Raw genomic sequence first — 26,933 nt, 5'->3', positions numbered from 1 at the left:
AACTGATTGCCATATTTGGGGTTGGGAAAGAATTTTCCCCCAGGTCAGATTGGCAGAGACCCTTGGGGTTTTTTGCCTTTCTCTGCAGTATGGAGCATGGATCCATGGCAGGTTTAAACTAGTGTAAAAGTTGGATTCTCTGTAACTTAAGGTTTTTAAATCATGATCTGAGGACTTCAATAACTCACCAAGTGATTATGGGTCTATTACAGGAGTGGGTGGGTGAAGTTCTGTGGCCCGCAATGTGCAGGAGGTCAGACTAGATGATCACGATGATCCCTTCTGGCCTTAAGGCCTATATGTCTGAGCACATACTGTACAACACACAGTGAGTGACAGAAAATTAATCCATCCTCATAATAAGGATGAGATACCTCACCATTTTGATTAGAGACCTATTCTTGTCTTTAGTGAACATTACAGTGACAATGACTGCAACATTATAACATTATTTTACACCATTACTCTGCTCTTGTGATGTTATTCCTAAACTGGGTATGAAAAATGTGAAAGGGCATGATCTAATACTACTACCAATGAGGCAGAATAGATGACTTGATTAATAATTGACAGCATTGGCAGGTCAGTGACATTGAACAGATGCCTAGAATTACAGAGACACACCCACCCATCCATTCCTTCATAAATCTAGGGTCCTGGTATGAAAATCTCTTGTCAAATTAAAGGCACATCAGATGAAACCTAGATTATGTAGAAGAAATTACCGTAAATATTACAGCAGTTTGGAAACCTATTTCTCAAAATGAAGAGACACTAACACAGCAACCATGATTTAAATTCTGTTGATTACTAGTATTATTTTAGTCTCTACAGATTTCCCTTCTTGAATAAAAATAATAATAAATAAAGCTACGTATGATAATATTGGTCAATCTCTACAATAAAATTAGAGCATCAGAACTACAAATGTAAATGTAAAAATGTAAACTACAAATGGTCAAATGTAAAATGGAATTCCCATTGTAAGGAATTTGCTGCAAAGATAAATTCACTAACTTTTGTGAGGCACTAAGATACTAAAATGGTTGGCACCAAAGAGAACCCTATGAAGAAAGAAGGAAAAACAATATCCTTATTCAGTGCAGAATTTGAACTGAGTGCAGCAAACGAGGCGTGGGGCCACACATTGAATGAGGGAGATGAAAAAAAAAATACTGAATAGCTGCCTCATGTCCTGAGCACCATCCATCCTGGGCAATGAGTGAGGTGGGGGTCCTAAGGAAAAACTAACATGGTTTAATGAAAGCCTGTATCACAATGTGTAGAAGAGAACAGTGTTTAGATACGCCTGTAACTTGGAGGCTCTCAGAAGTCAGGAAATGACACTTTGCAGCCTTCATGTTCTTGTAATGACTTTTTAGCATGGATTATCTCATACAGACAACATCACATGCTGGGAGCCAGTTTTTTGGTTGACACCTACACAGGAGCGTAAGGGTGTGGGAAAGCATAGGGACCTTTCCCCTGAATTCACTGCATAAAAGCCAGACATAAATGTAGTCCTTGCACTCTCCTTGGGCTCCTACCACTCTAAAGTTGCATCCTAAATGGATGTGGTAGATATGGTGCCATTATCCCCCCAGATGCACACATGGCCAGCAGTGGAGGGAAGCATATGATATACCCTCTGATAGAGGAAGAGTCCCAATGAAACTCCTTCCAAAATGGTGCTTCTTCACATGGATCTCAAAGTTGGCCTGCAACTTGTTGGACAAATCTTGTCCCTAAAGCATTTCTCAGGGAAGATTTGCAACTTTTTATAGTTGTATGTCATCTTTTTTACTCACCATGATTATTATTTGTAAATAGGGATAGTGGGCAAATAAAATACTTTGTGAATGTCTAACATCATTGACTTCTGAGGTGCTTCCAACTTTACAGGAGACATCAGCTAGGTTGGCATCTGGAACAACAATATATTCCTCTCCTAATGTCCCTGTACCCCTTTACAGAAAAGAAATAAGAACTTACCTTTCCCACATACTGGGGATCCGGTCCCAGGTGTTCTTCTAAAACAAAGAACTGGTTCCATACCCATCCACGCTTGGGACGATGGTGCACTTCTGTTTCACCTTCTATGTGTTTGGTTTGATTTCTGGTCACCTTGATGGAGCCATGATGAGCAGCTCCATAACACCTCTGCACAAAACAGAGACAAACTAGGACTGGGCAGATACAAGATGTGCTCGTAATTCTCATTGTAGGATAACTTTCCAGTTCAAGGTTTCCTTTTCTCTTTTGGTTTTCTTTTCAGACGTAATCCCTTAATAGGTCCCCAAGAGGGAAGGTGAAGCCTGGTTTAGAAAAACAGTCCAAAATGTTTTTTTTAGTATGTCCATGGTTTAACTGCCCATTGGGGAAAGGTCACACTGCATTTACATCATGAAGAACTGAGTGTAGAAATTTCTGGTATTTGTTCCGAGATCTTCACAATAGACTGCCACAGCCAACCATTTTATACCTAATAGAAGGGGAAAAAAATGAAAACCACTTACAAATCACTAGAAACAGTAATTAGAGCTTTTCAACCTCAAAAGGTGATGTACCCACTGCTGTGCTAATTGGTGTTGGAACCTTTGACAGAACCAATCAACATTTATTTTCAATCTTTTGTGGAAGTGTTTTCTGATTGTTTTTGTGAAAGCACCTTAAAAGTTAGTATGGCTCTTTAAAAGTACGTAAAATGTGTGCAATATAAGGACTGGATGATTCAAGGGACTCTGGTAGTACGAGATTAGGCCTTTTACCTACTGGTTCAGAGTGACAGCATCAGCAGTCGTAATCAAAAACCACTGCTACCCGATTGATCGCGTTAAGCAGTTTATGTGAAATGAGTTGTTGGTCTCCATGAATTTTCAACTGGACAGCAGGTCAACATTATGAAAACCACCATCGTGGCTACTGGTAGTTTCGAGAGAGAGGGCAAAAAAAGAATGAGTGTGGAGACTCCAGGTCAAAACTGAGGCAAGTTCACAGAACTGTATGACCAAATCATAAACTGATAGTGCCTGTGTTTTACCTCCTATGTGGCTGCATAGAGGGCGTCAGTCCAAGCTGAGCAGTAATTAAGGTGGGCCCAAGCAATTCCTGAACCCTAAACTCACACCCTTCCTAAATGCAAACTGACCCTAAATTTGAATTCAGCTTAATGATTGATTTTAACAGATGTTTATATATCTAAATCTAGGCAACTCCTTCACATTCACTGACTGTTCTTGTCACAGACCTCTTTCATTCCTTGTCTGAGGATAGAGTGCTGCACATATGTATACGCAAGCACATATGTGGCGGTGACAAACAGATAAACAATTACAGAATTTTGTGATAAACTGCATTTCTCATAAACGTTTGACTACTTCACCTGCACTCTGTTCACTGATTTCCTCTCTCTCTCTCTATCAGGACTAGAGCTGGTAAAATATTTCCCTCAGAAACTGAACTTTAGTTGAAACTGAAATGTTTCCCACGAGTGTGTTGATTTCGAAAAAAAAATGATGGAGTTAGGACAGCTCTGATCAGTTTTGAAAATCCCATTTTAAAATTACAATATTATGTACACAGTGTTGTTGTAGCCTTGTTCGTTCCAGGATATTAGAGAGACAAGGCGGGAGAGGTAATGCCTTTTATTGGCTCCACTGCTATTGGTGAGAGACAAGCTTTTCAGCTTACACAAACCTGAAGGAGAGCTATGCGTAAGCTCAAAAGCTTGTCTCTCTCACTAATAGCAGTTGGTCCACTAAAGATATTACCTCCCCCGCTTTGTTTCTCTAACATTGTATATGACTGTTGAGGGTTATCTCGCCAGCATACCAGGAACCCTGACTCCCACTGCCCAGCTTCTTTAGGGGATGCCTTCCCCTAAATCCACTTCCTACTCCTGTTTATCAGGAACCATAGCCGCTCTGTAATGAGTACCTGCACTGGACACTTACCACGTTTGCTACCTATTAATCTGCAGCATCTTGTTACATCTCCCACTAGGTGCCTGGTCTGCTTTAAGGAAGGCATACAAAGCCCACCACCACTTGGACAGTTTAGTGGTGAGGGAAATATTCCTTCTGAGCCCCGAACAGAAAGAAAAAGTTGATTAGCTCAATGCCTACATCAGATCATAATACCTAGTACTACTCTCATCCTATAGCTGGATGCTGCGGGATATGATGAGAGGAAAGGGTTCCATCTGGAGGGCCTGGGATATAAATACATCCCCACTCTCTATCCCCTGGTGCTCATGGTGTCCCCACCTGCTCTGGCCACTTCAATTTCCCCCCTTTGGCTCCATTCAGATGAGTCCCCCTTTGTTCTCCCTCATAACCCAATGGCAGTGGGGCACTTTAAAGGAGCCATGACCCCTTTTCTTCCTGCTGGCTAGATGAAGTCCCATCACATTCAGTTGTGCATTACATATGAAAGGGTCCCTAAAACATCTTGCTTATTTCTCTACATCCACAACCTGTACAGTTGGACTTATGGGGATGTCATCACGGTATGGTGTCATACAAAAGGTTCCCTCAGCATGGCTTGACATGGCCACCATGTATGTGAAATTCAAAAACACTTTATACAAAAGCACATAATCAGGCATTCTATATATTCCAGATAATTTATGAAAATATCTTAACATGTTTTAGGATATTTTTGGGCCCAGTTATCTTACCCCTCCACCTGTAAAACCAGGTCCTTTTGTTACATGTATAGGACTCAAAAGAAAAGAAAAATGTATAATACAATTAAAATGTCTAACAAATGATTTTAAAAAGTTCTTCTGTACAAAAAAAGTCATAACTTCATCGTCTAATATCTCAGCATCTTCCAACCCTAGAACCAAGTGCCTGCCACTAAAACGCTAGAAGTATTCTTTTTCCAATGGTATAAAATTCCTTTTTCTCAATATACAGAATCATAAGGGATTAGACTTGAAATTCTGCTAATTTTATGCATAAAAACTCTTATTGTTCCAGGATTCAATTTTTCCCATCCTAGGACTTGGGCTGGTATTTTTGTTGTGGTGGTGGCAGTGGTGTTTTTTTTTTGTTTAAGGAGCTGAGCAGGGAAACAAATGGAATTTTTTTTAAATGATCACTTACTGAAACAGCTCAGGATTTTAGAATGTTAGAATATGTACTGAGGCTGATGGATTAATGTCAAGTGATGTGATCAAACATGCCTAATAGATGTATCACAACCTGTGCAGTTTATCACATAGATATCTCTCTCACTCACACACACACACTATACACAGGCCCAGTGGAGTCAGGCTAAAACAAACTATTTTTATAGTATTACAGTGTCTTCCAGTAAAGAACATCTCTATCTACAAATACTGAATTATATTGATCTTAAATAGATATGGTGATCACTAGCCAACTACCAGGGGGGAAAGCCTCTAGATACTACTTCATGGTTGCAAAGAGTATGAGAAATGTAATAACATAAAAAGTAAATGATCAGATAATGGGAATTAAATAAATTCATGCCGTTTTTCTTTTGTGAAATGTTAAAAACCCTAAAGACACATAAGCTGCTTCCAAACCAGATAAATGCAGATCTTTCATTTAATATGTCACTGTAGAAACCCAATATTATAAGTTATTTAATGCACTTATTTTAACTCTTATCGACTGTATCATTAAGCCATGGTTAGGTGGACTGAGCAGGTGTAAAATGTGGAATGAAATGTGAGAGAAGCTTGGAGAGAATGGAGAGGAGAGAATAAATGGTGGAGTAGAAAGAGTGCAAGAATGAGAACAAACAGGAATGATGAACCAAAGATAGATAGATAGCATGAAAAGAATGAGACAAACATTGAAGAAGATGAACAATGATAGAAAATTTTGTGTGAGATAAAACAAACTGAAAGTGCCTAAAGAAAAGGCATCAAGAGACAGAAAAAGGAAAGGCCAAGTGGGAACGTTGCAATTGTGCAAGATACGGGGTGAAACTCTCTCTCTGAGATGGATTTGCTTTCAGAAGACTTAGAATATTGAAAATGACTGAAGAAAGTACATCAAGGTAGATAAGCACAGGAGAAAGAAAAAGAAAAGAACACGTGGTAACTTGGCAATCATGAAAGATACCGTGGAAAGCTCTGTCTCAATAAGAGATTGATCTCGTAAATTGATAGCATGCATCTGAGAATTATAGATGATTCAAGCAGACAGTAAAAAGTTCTGAAAAATGAAAAAGATCAACTGTATATCTTACACAGATGAAAACACTATTAAACGTATGAAACTATCTATCAGCTAGTGGATCAGACAAATGCACAGTATACATTTGAATCCCAGATTTTGGCTTTGGATCTGTGAATCAGCCTATAGAAATTAATTGGATTTATGATCAACCTATAGGAATCATCCTATAACAAAAGTCAGCACACAGTATTGACAGATGTGAATGCAAAACTGATAGAAATGGGCCCCGTATGTTTTTTTTTTTATTTTTCAAACAATAACAATGGTTCTTGTTCTGTGTCACATGTACCTATGTGCAACTCCCACTGAAGTCAGCTGATGACATATTTTGCCCAGGACATGAGAAAAAGCAAACATAAAATGCTTGTAATCATACATGAGTATAGAAAGAACTGTTCAAGTTTAATGACTAGAGGCAGCTATACAGTATGAATAGATGCATGATAGGCTACAATATTCTTGTGTACAGTTTGCATGCAGAGAAATGAATAATGTGAAGTTATTCACCTTGATCTGTAGTCAACTCCTGCTGAGAATAATCAATAAATGCTGCCCAAGTAAAACCAAAAAAGAAAGGGAAAACAAACCACAAACAACGGAAAAGGAAAGAATCTCTAATGTTCTGAGTTGTCACAGCAGTACCCTGTGAAACCTGCTTCTATACAGATTGCATAATACTAGGATTCCCGTTCTAAAAGGGTGAAACACATCACAATAAAAGGAGAAGAAAGCAACATTTGTAAAAGGAAAACACTGCAGATAAAAGGTACAAACACACCATTTTGTTTGCTGAGAAAGTAGTTGCATGATTGCTCCAAATGTGGTATACAAAAGAATATGTACACAGCAGGTGTCAAAAGTCCAAAAAGAAGCAATCTCCCATTTGGTGTGGGTAAGCTCCCTAAATAAGCAAATCCTTCCTTTGGCATCTCAGCAGGGCCACACAGTTTTTCTTGGGTGCCTGGGGCAAAATCTGAAGCTGAGGACCTCCACCCTTCCAAAAAAAATTACCACAGTAGGAAGGGTTGGAGATGAAGCCAAAACGGTATTCACCCTCACTGTAGTGGCTCGGATCCTGTCCTGGAGGCTGGGTCGAGTTCACCACTTCAGTTATTGGGACCTGGCCCAGGGGATCACAGTGTGTCTCAGGTTTGGAGGGGGCCTCTCAAATAGGAATCCTGGGGCAAACTTTTCCCTCCCCTGAGAGGCCCTGAATCTCATATTGGTACTCAGGTGCCAATATAACAAACTGCTGTATTATGCCAATATAGAGACAATTTGATAGCCCAACTGTTGGCTCTGCATGTCCTAGCATTGTGGTAAGGTACCATAATTAAGAAATGGACCTAGAGATTCACAAATCATGCTTCCCTGATGAGATTTTCCAAACTGGCTAGGGAATTTAGCAACACATCTTCTATTTAAATTATTCGGCTAGAGACTCGTCAGATTTTTAAAAATCTCAACCTTTGGTTTTTGTGAAGTACTCTGGAAATATTCACAGCATGTTATAAGGTGGTTTAGATATTTAAGAGTGGTGAATGCATTTATCAGTATCATACTGGGGGAAAAAAAACAAATTATTTCCTTAGAAACATCACGCTCAACCAGGATTTAAGGTCCCAGCCTTCTGAATTTAGGTGTGATGTTTTGACACACTAGCGTGTCTATCTTAAAAACTTCAAAAAAAATTGTTAGTTTTTGCATCTTCAGTAAGTTACTTCTCAAATTCTTTCTTGGCCTGCCTTATTATACTTTTACACTTAACCTGCCACAGTTTGTGCTCCTTCCTATTTTTCTCAGTAAGATGTGACTTCCAAATTTTAAAGGATGCCTGTCTGCCTCTAATGGCCTCCATTATTCGGCTGTTTAGTTTTAGGGTCATTCTTTTGGTCCTCCTACTGTCTTTTTTTTTATTTGCAGTATACACTTGGTCTGAGCCTCTATTATGATGCTTTTAAGTAGTCTTCATGTTACTTGCAGGCATTTTACACTCGTGACTGCTCTTTTTAACGTCTGTCTAACTAGTGTCCTCATTCTTGCTTAGTTCCCCTTTTTGAAGTTAAATGGTACTGTGGTGGTATGTGTACATATCTGTATATTCATTCCCCTCCACAAGGACGTTAAATTTAATTACATTATGATCCCTATTACCAAGTGGTTCAGCTATAGTTACTCTTGGACCAGATACTGTGCTCCACTTTGCACTAAATCAAGAATTGCCTCTTCCCTTGTGGGTTCCAGGACTAGGTGCTCCAAGTTGTCATTTATGGTGTCTCGAAATTTTATTTCTTCATTACTCCCTGAGGTGACATGTACCCAGTCAATATGAAGATAGGTGAAATCATCCATTATGATTGTGTTTTCTGGCTTTGTAGCTTCTCTAATCTCCCTGAGCATTTCACAATCACTGTCACCATCCTCGTCAAGTAGACAGCAATGTATTTCTACTGCTGAACTCTTATTTTTCAAGCATGGAATTTTTATCCATAGATATTCTATAGTACAGTTTGAGTCATTTAAGAGTTTTACTTTACATGACTCTGTGCTTTCTTTCACAGAGTGCCATTCCTCCCAGCAGCATGACCTACTATGTTGTTATACATTTTCTACCCTGGTATTACAATATCCCACTGACTATCATCATCCCACCGAGTTTGTGCAATGCCTATAATATTAATATCTTCATTTAATGGTAGGGACTCTAGTTCACCATTCTTAGTATTTAGACTTCTACCATTTGTATATAAGCACTTGTACATTTTATTAAAATTCAGTTGCTTGCCTTCATGTGTTATGTTTAAATGGGACTCATTTACATTTGCCTGTTCCTTACTAACTCTTACCTGTACTTTACCAACTTCTTTCCTATAGTCTATATTAGGATATAGAGTTCCATTTTAAGAAATTAATCCCTACGGGATGTGTCATAAATATAAAGGGAAGGGTAACCACCTTTCTGTATACAGAGCTATAAAATCCCTCCTGGCCAAAGGCAAAATCCTTTCACCTGTAAAGAGTTAAGAAGCTAAGATAACCTCACTGGCACCTGACCAAAATGACCAATGAGGAGAAAAGTTACTTTCAAAGCTGGAGCAGGGGGAACAAAGAGTCTGTCTGTCTGTGTGATGCTTTTTGCTGGGAACAGAACAGGAATGGAGTATTAGAACTTCTTAGTAAGTAATCTAGCTAGAAATTCATTAGATTTCCTTTTGTTTAAATGGCTAGTAAATAAGCTGTGCTGAATGGAATGTATATTCCTGTTTTTGTGTCTTTTTTGTAACTTACGGTTTTGCCTAGAGGGATTCTCTATTTTTTGAATTTGATTACCCTGTAAGGTATTTACCATCCTAATTTTACAGAGGTGATTCTTTTACTTTTTCTTTAATTAAAATTCTTCTTTTAAGAACCTGATTGCTTTTTCATTGTTCTTAAGATCCAAGGGTTTGAGTCTGTGTTCACCTATGCAAATTGGTGAGGATTTTTATCAAGCCTTCCCCAGGAAAGGGGGTGTAGGGCTGGGGGGGGGATAGTTTGGGGGAAGACGTCTCCAAGTGGGCTCTTTCCCTGTTCTCTGTTTAACACGCTTGGTGATGGCAGCATAGGGTTCAAGGACAAGGCAAAGTTTGTACCTTGAGGAAGTTTTTAACCTAATCTGGTAAGAATAAGCTTAGGGGCTCTTTCATGCAGGTCCCCACATCTGTACCCTCGAGTTCAGAGTGGGGAAGGAACCTTGACAGGATGTCTCTGCACAAACTGTGTACTCCCCTACAACTGTGCACTTTCCTCCAGCCATTAATTTAACAAAAACAATCTACAGCCTTTTTATGTGCTAGCAGTCTGTGTCTATTTTGCTTTAGGTGGAGCCCATCCCTCCTGTATAGGCTATTCCTTCCCCCAAAGGTTCCCCTGTTCCTACATCATCACACCCATGCATTTTGAAAACCTGCCAAACAGGCAGTGGGGCCACTAGATAATAAAGGTTTTAAAGGAGTACTCAAGGAGAAGACCATTGTAGAAAACAAAATTAAGTCTTTGAATTCATCTTCACTGCAGATATGGAGCAGATACTACGAGACCTGGTCTTTTTGGGTGACAAATCTGAAGTACTGTCTTAAATTAATGTGTTTATGTGATGGGCTGTAGAAACCCCACACTGAGCAACCGGGGGTTAAGGAACTAGTCTTGGTCAGCCAATCACACTCCACCTGTAGGAGGAGTTAAAAGGCAAGGGAGCAGTTCATTTGGTGGCAGACCAGGGAAGAGCAAACCTGCAATCTGAAGCTCCAGCAGAGAAGAGCTGAGGAAAAAGCAAAATTTCTCCCCACGACAATTGTGAAAAGGTTCCTGCCTGAGGGAAAAGAGGACCTACTACAGAGAAAGCCTCAGAGGGAAGCAATTCCCCCTCCCTCTCCTGTGGACTCTGAGTTTGTTAATTACCCTTTATTTTGTGTGGACTACCCCAACAGGGGAAAGCCCGGGACTGATCCTTCCCAGGGGAGGAGTCCATAGCGCAGGAGGAGGCAGTTGCTGCCTGAGCAAGAAAGAGAGCAGCCACCACCAGGTGCTGTGTGGTGAGCAGACACCTTGCACACTGCCTTAACCCAGATGGTGACTCTGGGGCAATCACAAAGGGAGGAGTGATAGGAACTGGACCAGGGAGGACAACCTTAAGCATCCCCTGACTGTCAGATCACTGATAGCCATCAAAGGGTCCTGGGTCAAAGCTTGATGGAGTGGGAGTGACCCGGATGCCCTAATAACTCCACTGCAGGTCATGGGCAAAGGTCTGACCACTAGGCAATGCTCCCCTACCACTCCCCCTGACCCTGAAGAGAGTTTTTTTTTTTAACAAAGTGATAAACAGCAATAAGTCACCAGTTGGTATTTACCCAAGAGCTCTGAAGGAACTCAAATATGAAATGCAGAACTACTAACTCTGGTATGTAACCTATCATTTAAGTCAGCCTTTGTACCAGATGAATGGCAGGTAGTTAATGCAATGCTGAGATTTAAAAAGGGCTCCAGAACAGATCTTGGCCAATGAGCCTAACTTCAGTACCAGGCAAATTGGTGGAAACTTATAGCAAAGAACAGAAGGATGATAAGACACCTAGATAAACATAATTTGTTGGAAAGAGTCAACATGGCTTTTGTAAAGGGAAGCCATGTCCCATCGATCTATCACAGTTCTTTGAGGGTGACAGCAACCACGTGGACAAAGATGATCCAGTCAATGTAGTGTAATTGGATTTTCAGAAACCCTTTGATTAGGTCTCTTAAGGTCTTAAGGAAACTAAATGCCATGGGCTAAGACAGAAGGTCATCTGATGGATCAGTGACTAATTAAAAGATAGGTAACAAAGGTTAGAAAGAAATGGTCAGTTAAAGAAAGGCAAAGAGCAGGGTCCCCCAGAGATCTATGCTGGAACCTGTGCTGATCAACATATTTATTAATGATCTGGGAAAGGGGGTAGTCACTGAAGAGGCAAAATTTGCAGATGATACAAAATAAATCAAGATAGTTAAATCTGAAGCAGACTATGAGGAGTTATAGAAGGATCTTTCCAAACTGGATGACTGGGCAACAAAAGGGCAGATTAAATTTGATGTTGATAAGTACAAAGTAATGCATATTGGAACAAATAATCCCAGCTATACAGATACAGTGATGGGTTCTAAATTAGATGTTACCACCCAAGAAAGAGATCTTGGAGTCCCTGGGATCAGTGGTGGGGAACCTGTGGCATGCGGGCCACACACAGCCTGTTGGGGTAATCTGCTGGCAGGCCGTGAGACAGTGTTTACATTGACCGTCCGCAGGCACTGCTGCCTGCAGCTCCCAGTGGCCACGGTTCACCGTTCCTGGGCCAATGGGAGCAGCAGAAGTGGCGGCCAGCACGCCCAATATTGCATATTGACAGTTCTCACTTATGTTGGTCCAAGAATATAATATCAATTCCACATCCTGGTCCAGGCCTCACACCTTTGATGGGCTTAATGCAAGAATTGCCAAGTGAAATCTGTGACCTGTGCTATGCAGAAAGTCAGCCTATATGAGCATAATGATCCCTTCTAGCCTTAAAATGTATGAATTTGTCTCTCTATGAGAACATCTTCTCTATTCCACCTAATGTATAAACACTGCTGCATGGTCCAGTTTTGTACGAATACATGAAAAATAAAAATAACAGTCCTTTTTTTGCCTTCTCAAAGTTATGTCCCATTTCCTGTTCTTTCTGGCTAGATTTTACACGAATGTTAAAGGATATTGCTTCCTCCACTACTATTACATTAACTGCTGATTACAGTTACTGTGGCTTCCAAATGATAGCAATCATGAAATTATTGCCACTAATTAATATGTTGTTTTGTGGGGGGGCACATATAGCTGAAAACCTCCTCTGATTAACCAGCTGCTGCATTTGTTGTTTGATGTAGAGGCCTTTGCACTCATGGATATATGGAAAACATTACCTGAGTTCTTGTTTTCATTTGCTTCATAGCTTTGGTTTCAGACCATTCATATCCCACTTCAGTACTACAAGAGCAGGCAGTCCTATTTATTTTCACTACCGCAGAAGCATGGGATTCTTTTTCAAGATATAGTACCTCAGAGTAATAAAGGTAAATAAAATTTGGAGACTGGAGTGAAGGAAAAGGGATGGGAACATTCTTCAAAAAATTAGAGATTACTGGTTCATGCTGCTTAAGCATCTCTGATATTACTGGGTTCTGACTCTCTTATGTTTGCTCTAAGTAAAGGGTTGAAGTACATTTGATTAAAATCCTGACTGAAATCAGGCAGTGTGGAGATTTTATTTATTTATATATGAAAATAAGAGAGAGAGAGAGACGAAAATAAGAGAATTAACCACATTTCCTGAAGTTCCACAAGGTTTTTGTTCAATTCAAGTGTTTGATAAAGGTCCACTTTTCTCTAGCCATATTCCACTGCCAAAATGCAGTTTTAAAGCCATTCAGAGTCCACACGCTGCATTAGTTTAATAGGCATTAACATACAGTTACCTCACTGGGTAATATGAATCATATTTAAATTAGCTGAGGTCATATTAGAGTGCAAATACTAGCATGAATAAATGGTTTCTGAAATTACTCAGGGGGAAGTTGTCCCACAGGCCATATTTGAAAGACCTTTGTGAGTTGGGAGGAAGAAAGGGAAGAAAGGCTTCAGAATGGAAATGAGGACCCCCCAAAACAAGAAAAAGTATGGACAGCAGTCACAGGGAGGGAGTGGGGAGATGGTGCGTTAGCAGCAATATGGTCTGTGCGATAACCACGAACACATGAAGGGCAGGGATGCACTTGTTCATCTAGCTGGGTTCCTGGACAGGCAGCGAGGAGGGTGAGGACCACCGCACAACAGAAGCTCTTTGTTAGCAGCTAGGTAAATGCTGTGTTATATCTGGACAGGCCAAGACCAAGAGAAGAGACAGTATCACAGTGAAGGACAGAGGCAGTGAAAACTGCAGCAGTGCCAGAGGAAGAAGGCGGCCCATAACTGTAAGCAGTGCTGGATGAGGCATAAATGCTGCCTGTAACAAAGGCATCAGCTCAGTGAGAACATTCACCTGGCTGCTGCTGTGATGGTGAAGGACCAAGACCTTAGGTGCCAACGTAGTGCTCTGTAGAAGTGCAGGTGCTGAAGGAGAAGCATGGGGCTGCTCATGGAACACAAGTAGTCTTGGAGATGGGACAGCATCTGTGGAGGCAGCAGCAGGGTACCATTCAAAGAGAGTCTGACAGTTTAGCCAGGACATTTGACCTGCAAACCATTTCTGTGGTTGCTGCTGCACAAGATCCTGCTGATGCACAGCTGAGCCACGTGGGCTTTACAAGCAGTCAGTCCCAAGCTGGCATGAACAAAGAGCTGTATTCAGGCTCAGTTACAATTTTTATTGACTTTAAAGAGAGAAGAGTTATTGTTCACAGTTCATCATTTCAGCTCCTGATCAGAGTGTGGATCCACCCTGAAAAGTGACTGTAAAATGGCAACCTGGGGTTCCATGGTCTTTTGGCTCTCAGTGATTTCTATAGCAAATGTGCATTATTTACAAGGAAAAAGATTACTTTTCTAACCTTCAGGTCTGAAAGCTCACCCTGTGCTCTCAGAATTAGGGGAAGATCTTTCCTCCCTAGACACACCACCAGGGATAGAGATTCTGCAGGCCAAATACGCCCCTCACTATTTTCTTCAGATTATGAGCAGTATGACAAAGGAGCAGTCCCATTTCCATATGTGGGTTAGCACCTGTGTAACTGTTTGGTTCTATAATTACATGTCGATGCACAAGCTGAGTTGCATCCCTCACCACAGCTGCTAAATTATTGTAACACATGGCTCCAGTGAGCAGCAATTACGACAGTGATTGACTATGTAGATCAATATATTTAATAAATGCACTGAAGAGACACAAGAAATGTGGATTTATATTAAATGGCAGTAGGAGACAAAGGATTTTTCCAACCCTACCTCATTCCCATTCAAGGATCTCACATGGAAGTAATTAGTCAAATATGTGACACAAAGCTAGGAATTCACACCATTTGCAAAAAAAAAAATACTGTGCATGACTACACAATAAGATACAATGGTAAATCATTGATAGCAAAATATGACGACAAAATAGAAGCCAGTGGATTCAATAAATGAACCTTGTTTGGCAGATATGATTTATGAAAGACTATGCATCTGTACATGAGTGGAGGAATACATAAGAACTCCTTTAGCCCTTTCCTGATTAGAGCCCTGATACTCAGGCAACTAATCAAGAGAGACACAACAAGATAGGTGACTCCACTATTTGCAAACTCTACATGCCTACCTGCAATTAATGACAATGGTAATGGTTAATAGAAGCGTGAAAGTGACCCAAGCAAGTTGCAAAGTCTGCTAAATGATCCATAGCTGATTTACAACTTTCTCTCTGTCAAGCACCATACCAGCTATTTCTAAATCTGGAGAATGTATAGAATTAAATAGATCTAGCCAAATATAATCCAATTTCATATACAAGAGAGAACTGGAAAATATTTTAAGTGTTCTAAATTCTCCTGTTCTGTCTTTTTCCAAGCTGCTCCCCAAGAGAATCAAAGCTTCAGTGATTTCTTCAGCCTGTTCATAATGGTTAGGTCATTCAATCAGGGAACAAACAAACAAGCAAAAAGTGATTTTGATGAGCAATTATGCAACTTAAATAGCAAATATTTGCAGCTGTCCATCTCTGTGTAATCCATACACTTTGTTCAGACAAATTATTTGTCAAACAAATGTGAATAATGATACTTCTGTGAAAATCATGACACCTTAACAGATAATTGAAAATAGGCAAACCATAAAAGGGACAGATTTTTAAAGGTATTGAGGTGCCTAGTGATGCAGATAAGCACCATAGGGAATTTTCAAAAGTGCCTAGGCATCCAAATTACACTGAAACCAATAGAAGTTAGAACTGGAGCTGAAAAGTGACTGAGACAATGTGACATTCAGTATTTCTGTGCCTAACTTTAGGTGCCTTGAAAATCATAGGAACAACACTGCAATCCACAGTGCCTGTGTTAGATACCTAGGGTCTCTATACAATGAATGGGAAGAGATGCAGGCCTGAGAATGCGATCATTAAAAGCCAGAATGCTAAGTGACTCCCCCCCCACACCCAAGATAGCCAATGGGAGATGCTGATGAGAGGGGTGTGTCCTAAGTCTCACCCCTCCCCAGAGATAGGTGAGTAAGTCTGGGCTGGAAGGAGGCACCTATCTTTGCTTGCAATCCAGAACTAGGAACCCCTCTCTGGGAGCCAGGCACCACACACTTTATAAGTTTTATTGCAGTGGCAAAAGCATTGGACTAGGATGTGGGATAACCAAGTTCAATTCCCCACTCCTTGCTTGAGGATAAGAAAGAATTTGAACTGAGGTCTCCCATAACTCTGAGGAGAGGGTTCTAACCACTGAGCTATTCTGATGTGGGGCTCTCTCAATCTCTCTTACTGAAGCTGTTCCACTTTGGATAAATACTTAAAGTCATTGGAGCAGGGGGACTGGACACTGGGTCTCCCTCACATCCCAAGTGGGTGCCCCAACCACCAGGCTATAGACCATCTCTCTCTTTGGTCCAGCAACTCTTTAAACATTTATCCAAAGTGCAACAGCTTCAACAGGAGTGATTGTGCGAGCCCCAGATCAGAATAGGTCAATGGTTAGCACACTCTCCTAAGAGTTATGGGAGACCCCTGTTCAAGTCCTTTCTTCCCCTGAGACAGAGGGGGGAATTGAACCTGGGATTCCCACATCATGGGTGACTGGTCTAAGCATTGAGCCAAAAGTTATAGAGTGGATACTGCCATAATCTCCTTCTCCTCAAAGCATGCCTACTGGCTCAGCCGCCACTGGGAAGACAGGTGTTCACCTGCCTAGCTTCCCCAGCTTCATGGATTGCTCTGGGGCTCAAATGGAAGATAGGCGACTGGACACCTAGAGTGAGGCTGCAGTACGTGTGCTCTGAAGCAGAAACTTAGGGAACTTACACAGTGGAAATTTAGGTTCTGAGTTAGTTCAGCTGCCTACAGGGTTAGTTGGCAGCCAAGCAGGAGCTTTGTGAATCAGAGTGGAGCCTAAAACTGGTGTCTTAGGCTAGGGCCAGTCCTAGACCAAATGGCACCTCGCCAAGACCAGGCCCGTGCTGCTTCCCAGAGCTCCCATTGGCTGGGAACAGTGAACCACGGCCACTGGGAGCTGCGGGCGGCCGTCCAAATGTAAACAAACTATATGGCGGGCTGCAAGAGGATTACACCTGACGGGCTGCAGATTGCCCACCACTGGATCAGAACATTCTAGGAGGTCAGTGAAAAATGAATCCACACGCACAATACCAGAACCATATTACTTCAAACATTCTATTTTCCCTTTTGTCACTAACAACAACAGCAGCACCCCAAGCCTGGCACCCTCCAAAGCCCTGTACCCCAGGCAGTCACCTGGGTCACCTGCCCCTAAACCTGGCTCCGCTTAGGCACCTAAGTCCCTTTGGATCTGGGTTGAGGTGCTCAACTCCCCTTTGTGCTCCACTCTTTGTTACAGTGTATGCACATGGGCAGGAAGAATGATGCTTGTGTAACAGTTTTAGATCTATAAGGCATTGTAAAATCACACATCTGAAAGGGTAAAAAGCCATCATAATCAATAACTACTGAGTCTTTGCAGTAGTTATTGCACACAAATATGCTTGCTGTTTGAAAACATTTCTTTTCTAAATGCCAAGAGGCATGTCTGCCCTATGTAGAAGCATGCCTTAAAAGGTGAATTTTTCAGACAGAACATGGACAAAATGCATTTTAACTGCTTGATTCTATTTGTTTTCCTTGCTTTGCAACTAAATGTAGTATAACCAATTGCCACCGTTGTTTCCTAAACAATCACTATTGTTATTGTTGCTCATTTTTTGACAGCTACCAGAAGTGTGCAAGGTGCATTAGAGGACAGACCAAAAGACAGAACCTTTGTCCCCAAATGCTACCAATCTTGGCAGGGGTAGATGGCTCCTGTGAATGGGGGAGGGAAGAGATAGAAGGTGGGGGTAAGGGGAGATACTGAGATGGAGGGAGGGGCAAAAGCCAGCTTCCTGGCAGTTCCTACCACTGTTCCAATGGCAGTTCCTCTGCATCTGGTGCCTATTGCCCGGAACTCCCCAGCAGACCTTGGCTGGCACCCTGTGTGCTGACACCCCCATGCCCCTCACCCAGATGCTGGAGTCCTGTCCCATTCCCCCATCCCAACAGCTAGCACACATGCTCCCGCCCCTCTCCCAGGTCAGGTGTCTCCATGGGCCCTGCAGTAGCTGGAAGATAGGACTTCTTGTCCCAGACGGGTCCTACCAGTTCCATGGCAGCCAGGCCAAGCTCCTGCACAATCATGGCCACTGCAGCCCCTCCTCTGGGTCCCACTCTCATCTCTGTCCCTCACAACACACACACACACACACACGGTGGAAAATAGCCAGGTCCCTCTCTGGCTTCTAAGAGATACTGTGAGGACAAAAAATATTGCGGGGTGGAAACATAGATCCACTCTCCCCCCCCAATTCCCATTGCAGGGGCACAAGCCTCCCACCTACCCCGCTGTCACCCTGGTTCCGCCACCCCTGTCCAATCTAAATGTAAAATATGATTGGCAAGTGAGGGTGGTAGTCAACAGGAAAGTGGTGATGTGAGGAAGGACCAGGGTTAGGGCAACAAAATGTTGCGGTTATGCACTGAAGTAGCCATAGACAGGTAATCATTTTCCTATTCCACAAGATTTTATGAGATTTCATATTGGTTTTGCATCCCGAGTTGGGATTAAAATTCATAGCTTTGACAATTTTCACCAACTGATCATCCAAACTTTTTTTTTTTTTAATCTGGTCAACTGAAATGTTTTGTTTCAACAATTTTGAAATGTTTCATTTTTATTTTGACTTTTTTTTTTAGTATAAATTAACAGAAATTTCAAAACCAAAAGTTATTTTGAGTCCAAAATAATAAACTTTTCATTCTGGACATGTTTCACTGGAATGTTTCAACAATTTGATAAGTTTTTGTTCAAAAATGTTTTGAATCAGGAAATTCAATCGAAACTGACTACTTTTCATGAATAGTTTCAGTTTTGACAAATTGACATCTTCCAACAACAAAAATCTGTGCCTGAAAATTCCCTACCAGCTCTGCATTTAAGGTATATGCATTTATAGATCATTTTAAGTTCTGATTTGATATTCTCATAATCATAATTATCATTGCATATAAAGTTGGTAACCATACATGATTCAAATGGCTAAGCAGTCTACAGACATACTCCTCAAAAATCAAAGGTGAAATCCTGGCTCCTGCGCTTAATATGGTCTGACAAAAAGGGAAGGGGCGGTCTATCATAACCTGGGAGCAGAAGCTTTACTAAGACACTGCTTAAAGTGCATGTCTCAGTGACCCAGCTCAGTTTTATTTTTAGTTGTTTAATTATTGATGGATCTGCAACCCCTTATTAACTGCCCCATGTACACTTTAAGCACTGTCTGGCCCCACTGAAATCAATGGCAAAACTCCCTTTGAGTTCAACAGGACCAAGACTTCCTTTCAATTTAGTAGCACGCAGCATGAATTGTAGTATCTTGGTAATAAAAACACATGTTATGCACTGTTTATGTAATTTTCCTATGAACTTTTTTCCCTCCTCAAATGTATTTTCGAGTTATAAATTTCTCAAAGCCAAAGTTCACAATTGAAATGTGAACAGATCTTTAATTACAACAATATATGAGAGGAAATGCTATGAGTGACTAGCAAAATGCCTCATCATTCTGAAAAACTCATTAATTTGTGCTTAAAATATAAACCCCCATGTCTATCTTTAGTTGGCTTCTTAAAGCCTGATCTCTCAGAAACTGTGGCTCAAATGTTGAGGAGAAGTCCAGCTTAATAGCTCAGCTGCTGGCAAAATACCTAACCAGTGAAGACTGAGGTTCAGTTCTCTCTCAGCTGGTTAAAGTCAAGAACAGCAGAAGCAGTGATCTGAACCTTCAGCCTGCACCTGAACCAAATCTTTTCTGATGTTTTAAAAAGATTGCTTAACTCTCTATTTTTCATTTTCATGCACTTCCACCTGCCTTCCAAGACTGGCAATTGAAGTGCTAAAATAGCAATAAATGCTATTCTCACAAGATTTCCAGCTACATGTGGCAGACATAAGAAATTTTGATAGTTCTGAAGTTTCACTAAACCTTATCCAGATGTTTAGAGATTAATCCCTACGGCCCCAAACCTCCAAATCTTGTTTGACCCATCACAAGAGTGTCCTGCAAACAGTACATTAGACTACAGAGGATAAGTTTATCAGTCAAAGTTTGGACAACAGCTTTCAAAAATGCTGTTTAAAGGATTAACAGAGAAGGAACAAGATGTTGATGGCAGAGGTGCTGAGCAACAACTGAGCTTTCAGGTCAGTGGCAAAATCGAAAAATAAAATTACTGTATATAGCAATGACAAAGTTTTCCCATGTTTTTCCTAATGAAACGAGAAATTGGAAAACAAATAATTTCTGGGCAAACAAAATGTTTTGTTCAACCTGAAACAAAACATTTTGTTTATTGTATGGGCTTTTTTAGTTAAATCAAGCTAAGTTTCAAAACAACTTTTTTTTTCTTAATGAAAAGTTGAAATGTGACTTTTTTTAGATGAAAAGTTTCAACATAGAACATTTTGATTTTTTTTTTAGAAAGTTCCCCTTCCATTTTTCCCTGAAACTACTTGCCAAATTCAACCTAAATTCGCAGTTTTGGGTAAACTAAAACTGCATTTTCAGCACTTTTTTTTTTATACTGAAATAATTCTGCCCAGCTCTAGTTATAACTACTTGCTTCTTTATCTAAATTAAACAGAAACTGAAAAAACTTACGTGTGTAACATACGTAAAGTATCATGAATTCCACTGATTTTTCTACACACAAACATTCTAGTTGAAAACGACAGGGCAAAATATTTGAGTAGGTGCTCTGCTAAAGACTGCCGACAGCACTTCCAGGCAGTTACTTTGTAGGAAAGAAATTACTCTAAACAATGTACTATTAAGCTCATATGTAATGAATCTGCATGAGATCTCTACCTTCCATTTGAAAGAGTATTGCACTGGAAATCCAATTAATATGTTTCTGAATATCAGTTGAAAAGACCAGGGAGAGTTAGGTTCTGAGTATTTGGAAGTGTGTATAGATATTCCAACGTAGGGGGTGGAGTCATATATGGGGGACAGTTTGAGGTTCATGACAGAATTTCAGCTAATAAAAAGCAGAGACATTTAGTGACTTAGGTGACTTATGGACATGACACAAATCATTTTAATTCATTGTCAGCTGTGTTCTGAGTGCTGGCTGAAAGTGGGAGTAAATTGCTCTTGTCTCAGTGAAAGTTCCACACAGTCAATCTCTGCTAATTTAACATATCCTGAAACTCAGTCTATAAATATCCTGCTGTTTAGCTGCAGGAGGTGTTGAAGAGAAGCAGGGAGAAAACACAGGGGTCCTCTATTAGTCTTCAAACTCTACAGTTTCTGTTACAGAGGCTGTGGACCTAGATTCATTTTTAATTTGAAACAGGATAGGTCCATAGGAACTGTTACAGCTTTTATGAAAGCTGTAGTTAAGGGGTAGGGTTGGTCAATGAAGTGGCTTGTGAACTGAACCCTATGGGGTGTTTCACAAATGCTAGAAGTGAACCAATGCCTACAGGTTAAACTCAAACTTTCAAGGAGAAATTCCTACAACTGGGTGTTGACTACATCCCACCTCAACCTCCTTTTGTGCCTTGTTACCTCGTACATTTTCAGTTGGTTTCTGGGTTTAGAAACTACTACCATAAATCTTATGAACGCCTGGGATCTCAGCATTTCAGTCATGAATAGTAACGCTTGTTAACCCTTATGAGCTAAAGGTTTTCAGAACCTTTTTCTCCAAACTTTGATTCCTTCAAGATTTTAGCGACCATCATCTTGCTGGAGCTAGAATAAATGCTGCTTAATATCTGGAAGTTTTTTAAGTCAGCTTTCAAGGGGTAAGTTGCATTAAGGTTAAATTCTGTTACTCCTGTCCTGTGCTGGGTGCAGGTAAGGAGAGAGAGATATTGGAAAAGGTGTTACAAATTCTGTACAGAACCAGAGTCCTCCTTAGCCAGAAGCAAAACTTAGAGTAACCTGAGGGCTGCTCTAAATAACACTGGTTTGAAATGGTGCTTTATAGGCCATTATTCCAGCCAGCCATCTTTCTGCCCTTGATATGTCTCTTACTCTGGGGCCGTGGTGTTTGGGCAGCATAATGCAATTATGTTAGTTCTCCAAAAGATGCCTTCACCCCCTTGTACAACAGGGGAATTGTGTGGGGAATGTTTCTTGTATCACAGAGCAGAATCTCAGTATCTAACTCAGAAAAGTCAGCCTTTAAAGAGGGAATGTTATTCATTTTATTCAACTCTTTCAATATTTTAGCTGTTTAGTGTTAACCCTCTAACATTTTCCATCTATTTCACAAAATGTGAAGAGATGTTAACATCTGTCCCTAGGCTAGGATTCCCTCACTCTGAAAAGTGAAAGTAATCATTTGAGTCCCATGCTGCTGCTATTGTAACATACAGTTCCTATGTCTACATGGAAGACAGGTCACAATGTCCCAGTGAATTTTAGTGGAGAAAAATTTAATTCAGGCTCAAGCTGGGAACCTGAGATTTGGGTCTCAGAGCCCAGGCTCCAGAGAGAGTGTCTACACCAGAGTTAAACAGCCGCATAGACTGAGCCCTGAGAGTCCAGGTCAGCTAACATGGACCAGCCGTGGGTGTTAATTCCAGTGCAGACATATCTAGAGTGCCACAGATAAGTACAAGGAGGAACAGATTGTTACACATAGGACAAATGAGGGTTAGTTTGTGACAGATCATCCTAAGAATGCAGGGGATGGAAAAAGAATCATCCTCTCTCTTCCTGCAGTGATGGTCTTGTGGTTTAGGCAGTTGAATGCTACTGTGGAGACTTGGATTCTATTCCTGTTTTTCTGCCACAGAGTTCCTATTTGGCACTGGAGAAACCAAACTTTTCACAGGTAGTCACTAATTGTATATTCCTCCTGATATCTGATTTGTCCGAGTGCTGAGCTCTCACACCTGGGTCTGAAGTCAATGGGAGTTGAACTTTGAACATAAAAAGCTAAATACTCAGCAAAATCAGATTCCAAGTATCTCAAATTGGGCACACAAAATTAGCAGACACTTTTGACCTTATTCTGTCTGTGCATCAGTATTGCATCTGTAAAATGGAGATGATAGCCCCTCACCTCATAGGACTTTTGTGAAAATAAATATGTTTTAAACACTCAGGCACTGTAGACAAATGTCATAGGAAAGCCCAGGAGGAAATTCATAATTCTGTCTTCAGAGCATGGTTTGAACAGTGTGCAATAAATAAGGTGGGGGGCCATATATTGAACAATGAAGATAAAATATTCGATATCTTCTCATTAATTGAGCACTGTCTACTCTGTGCACTGAATGAGGCAGGGATCCCATGGGGGAAAATAGTATGTGACCATGAAATTATCATAATGTATTCTCACAAGGGAGGCAAACTAAGGATGCATAGGCAACCCCAATTCTGGCATTTTCTACTTCCTGAGTGCGTGCATTGCAAATGTAATAATTTTCTTTTAATGTGTATTAGACAGCTAGATGTGTGTTTCAGTGGGGGAAGGAGGGAAGGAGCCAGCTGCCCACCACAAACTAAACAAATAAAATCTTGGGTCTGATATTATTTAGTACTGGAATTGTCCATCCATAATTAGTTCTGCAAACACAAAACATATTTGACTTACCTTCACCATCTTGGCAGGAAAAGAATCCTTGATAATTAGAAAAATACCAGATCTAGTCCAGAAGCCTTCCAGAACAGATTGAGAAAATGAAGGGCTAAATGTCACATTTTTATTTTTTTCTTAGTAACTTTGGAGAAAAATCACATTTCTGTTTTTAGCAGTAACTATTTATATTGTCACTTTCAAGCAGAAACTAATACAAGCATCAAGCATTTGAACTTTTCACCCTTGGGGCAAACTAGACTGGCTGAATGGACTTGCACAGAACACCTTACATTTAAAGACTTTTACTGGGTTGGAGGATTCCCACTATCCGGATAACTAGGTTATCTATTTTAGGACATGAAAAACCTGTGATTTTTCTATTATTAAAAGAAACTAGTGTATCTGCTATGAATACATTGCCTACAGTGACTGGAAATCTCTGGAATCTCCAAGAAAGCATCCTTATGTTTTCCAGCTTATAAATTTGCTCAGTATTACTATTGCAAATAAATGAAACTCAAATTAACTCCACATACAAAAGTTTGATAAAAAAGGGTCTCAAAACATCTTTTAAAAAGGTACAAGATATTATATTTTAACCAAGAAATCTATCTAAAGACTACATTTTAAAAAGTAATAATTGTGGTTATTATATCTGCACCAAAGCCTTCCAACAAGAAATGTACTGTAGCAGGGGGAAAAAAGTCTTTAAATTTTACTAATGAGTAGGGAAATATTTATCCTACTTACGTAGTAAAAGCATATTTGCATTCTTTTCAAAATTGTATATCTGCAGGTAATTTGGGGCCAAATTCTCTGTTGCTATGATTATCCCAGCCCTATTGAAGTCAACTGTATGATAATATTGATCTCACTGCACCAATTTATGCTAGCAGAGAACTGTGTCTTATATCTCATATTGTTGTACCTCTACATTTTTTAAAAAACTGTATGTTTTTGTTTTGTGTGGGTTTTTTGTTTTTTTCAGTCTGTATACTATCACATTGTTACTAAAAATATGTCAAGAGCACAATAATTGCTTCTGAGTGTTTTGGTGTGTGTATATATATATATATTATGTTAGTTAGATATATACCTATATATATACATGTACAATATATACATAATGCAAAAGTCTTTGGCAAATTCTCTTACACACTTGCAAAACACAAATCCATAGTGTATACAATGCAATTCCATAATGTGTGCAAATCCTAATATTCACAACATATGCATAGCTATTACAAAACTTCCATTACATGTTTGCAACATAAAATAATTTGATGATTTAACTATTCACCTTTCTGACAGATGGGTTTATGATCTGACAAATATAATGTGCTGAGATTATTTTTGTAATTATTCACCTTCCCCAGCCCACCAGCATATCACCAATTCAGAATATACATGCAATGCTAAGTAATATGTGAGGATATATTTACAAACTGATAGTTTCTCTCTATTGTATACTGGTTCAATAGACTCATAAAGTGGATTGATATCCCAGAACAAAAACATTTTCTGTTTCCATATTTTTTTTTTCTTTTTAATGTGTTCTCTGAACTCACATGACTTTCAGCAAAATCTCAGTTTTGGGAATGTGCAAACTTTGTGGCACTTGTATCATGGAGCCATGATACCGTGGGATTTATATTGCACATATTTATGAGTAATCAGTGAAACACAGATTGATATATACTAAGAAGTGTTAAGAGCATTTGTAGCATTCATTTTCAAAACTTTTTTCCCCCTCATTCACACCGTATTAGTAGCAGCCTGGCACCAAACCAAGCAGTATAAACTTTCTTTTGAAATGTTCTTTATAAAGTCTGACACAGAATTTGATATGTATGAAGCTTTCAAGTGTCAGCTGAAGGACATTTTAGGAGCCACATATGAGATCACTTCTTGTATGCCTGAGAACATTTATTTTAATATTTGAAAGAAGCTACTAGACACTTTACATGCAGAAGCTAACTTGAGGTATAACCTATATATCTGCTGGATCTTAACCTATTTCCTGTAAGTGAAGAGAGAGAACATTTATCATCATCCTACTCAATGATCAAGAATCATTAAAAAATCCAGGAGTGAACATCCAGAAAAAGTACTGGGGCGAGGGAAGGGAAGGGAAGTGGGGGCCACATACGTGTGGGAAGTAAAGGGAGTAGATTTATACATTAGCTCTCTGCTATCACTTCCTAACTGCACATATTTCAGCAGTCTTTTGTTATTCTTTGCTTCTGGAAACCATTCTGCTTTCTTGGTTGCTCTTTTGAGGACACAGGATGAATACGGAGAGCCTTAAAGACTGAGAAATCTGATAATCTAAGCTGAGTTTGTCCAGCCAGTTTCCTTCCTCAGATCTTCCTTCTTTTCTGCTCACTCCTAGAAATAGCTTGGTACTACCCTTCACTGTTTAGCCCTGCTGCTTTCTTCTCCTTTTAATATTTTCTTCCTTCTGTAGGTGTATAGACTAGGAGACAGTTTGTCAGTTTAATTCCTAGCATGAGGAGATCCTATCTTTGCTTTCTCTTCTCTCTTTGGACCTTCTCACTTGCTGACCACTCTGCTCTCATTGCTTTGGATTTAAGATTGTTAGCCTGCAGATATCTTTGAAATCTGACTCCCATTTTACTTTTAGCCCTGGTCTACACTAGGACTTTAGGTCGAATTTAGCAACGTTAAATCGATTTAAACCTGCACCCGTCCACACAGTGAAGCCCTTTATTTCGACTTAAAGGGCTCTTAAAATCGATTTCCTTACTCCACCCCTGACAAGTGGATTAGCACTTAAATCAACGTTCCCGGCTCGAATTTGGGGTACTGTGGACACAATTCGATGGTATTGGCCTCCGGGAGCTATCCCAGAGTGCTCCATTCTGACCACTCTGGACAGCACTCTCAACTCAGATGCACTGGCCAAGTAGACAGGAAAAGAACCGCAAACTTTTGAATCTCATTTCCTGTTTGGCCAGCGTGGCAAGCTGCAGGTGACCATGCAGAGCTCATCAGCACAGGTGACCATGATGGAGTCCCAGAATCGCAAAAGAGCTCCAGCATGGACCGAACGGGAGGTACAGGATCTGATCGCTGTTTGGGGAGAGGAATCCGTGCTATCAGAACTCCGTTCCAGTTTTCGAAATGCCAAAACCTTTGTGAAAATCTCCCAGGGCATGAAGGACAGAGGCCATAACAGGGACCCGAAGGAGTGCCGCGTGAAACTGAAGGAGCTGAGGCAAGCCTACCAGAAAACCAGAGAGGCGAACAGCCGCTCTGGGTCAGAGCCCCAAACATGCCGCTTCTATGATGAGCTGCATGCCATTTTAGG

At 40.3% G+C, this 26,933-nt stretch overlaps 1 protein-coding gene across 2 annotated transcripts in view; it reads right to left on the bottom strand.

Moving 5' to 3' along the window:
• The window catches only part of CDH18 (cadherin 18), a 454,121-nt gene that overhangs the window by 245,901 nt on the left and 181,287 nt on the right, over nt 1-26,933 (bottom strand). For both annotated transcript variants that reach the window (XM_073332279.2, XM_073332277.2), the window contains exon 3: nt 1,993-2,482. In XM_073332279.2, coding sequence (XP_073188380.1) covers nt 1,993-2,220 — 228 coding nt within the window. In that variant the 5' untranslated portion in view covers nt 2,221-2,482. The remainder of the gene's footprint in view (nt 1-1,992; nt 2,483-26,933) is intronic.

The sequence above is a fragment of the Lepidochelys kempii genome, chromosome 2 (genome assembly GCF_965140285.1).
Source record: "Lepidochelys kempii isolate rLepKem1 chromosome 2, rLepKem1.hap1, whole genome shotgun sequence".
NCBI classification, from domain to species: domain Eukaryota; kingdom Metazoa; phylum Chordata; order Testudines; family Cheloniidae; genus Lepidochelys; species Lepidochelys kempii.
This window is presented reverse-complemented; position numbering and strand designations above follow the sequence as displayed.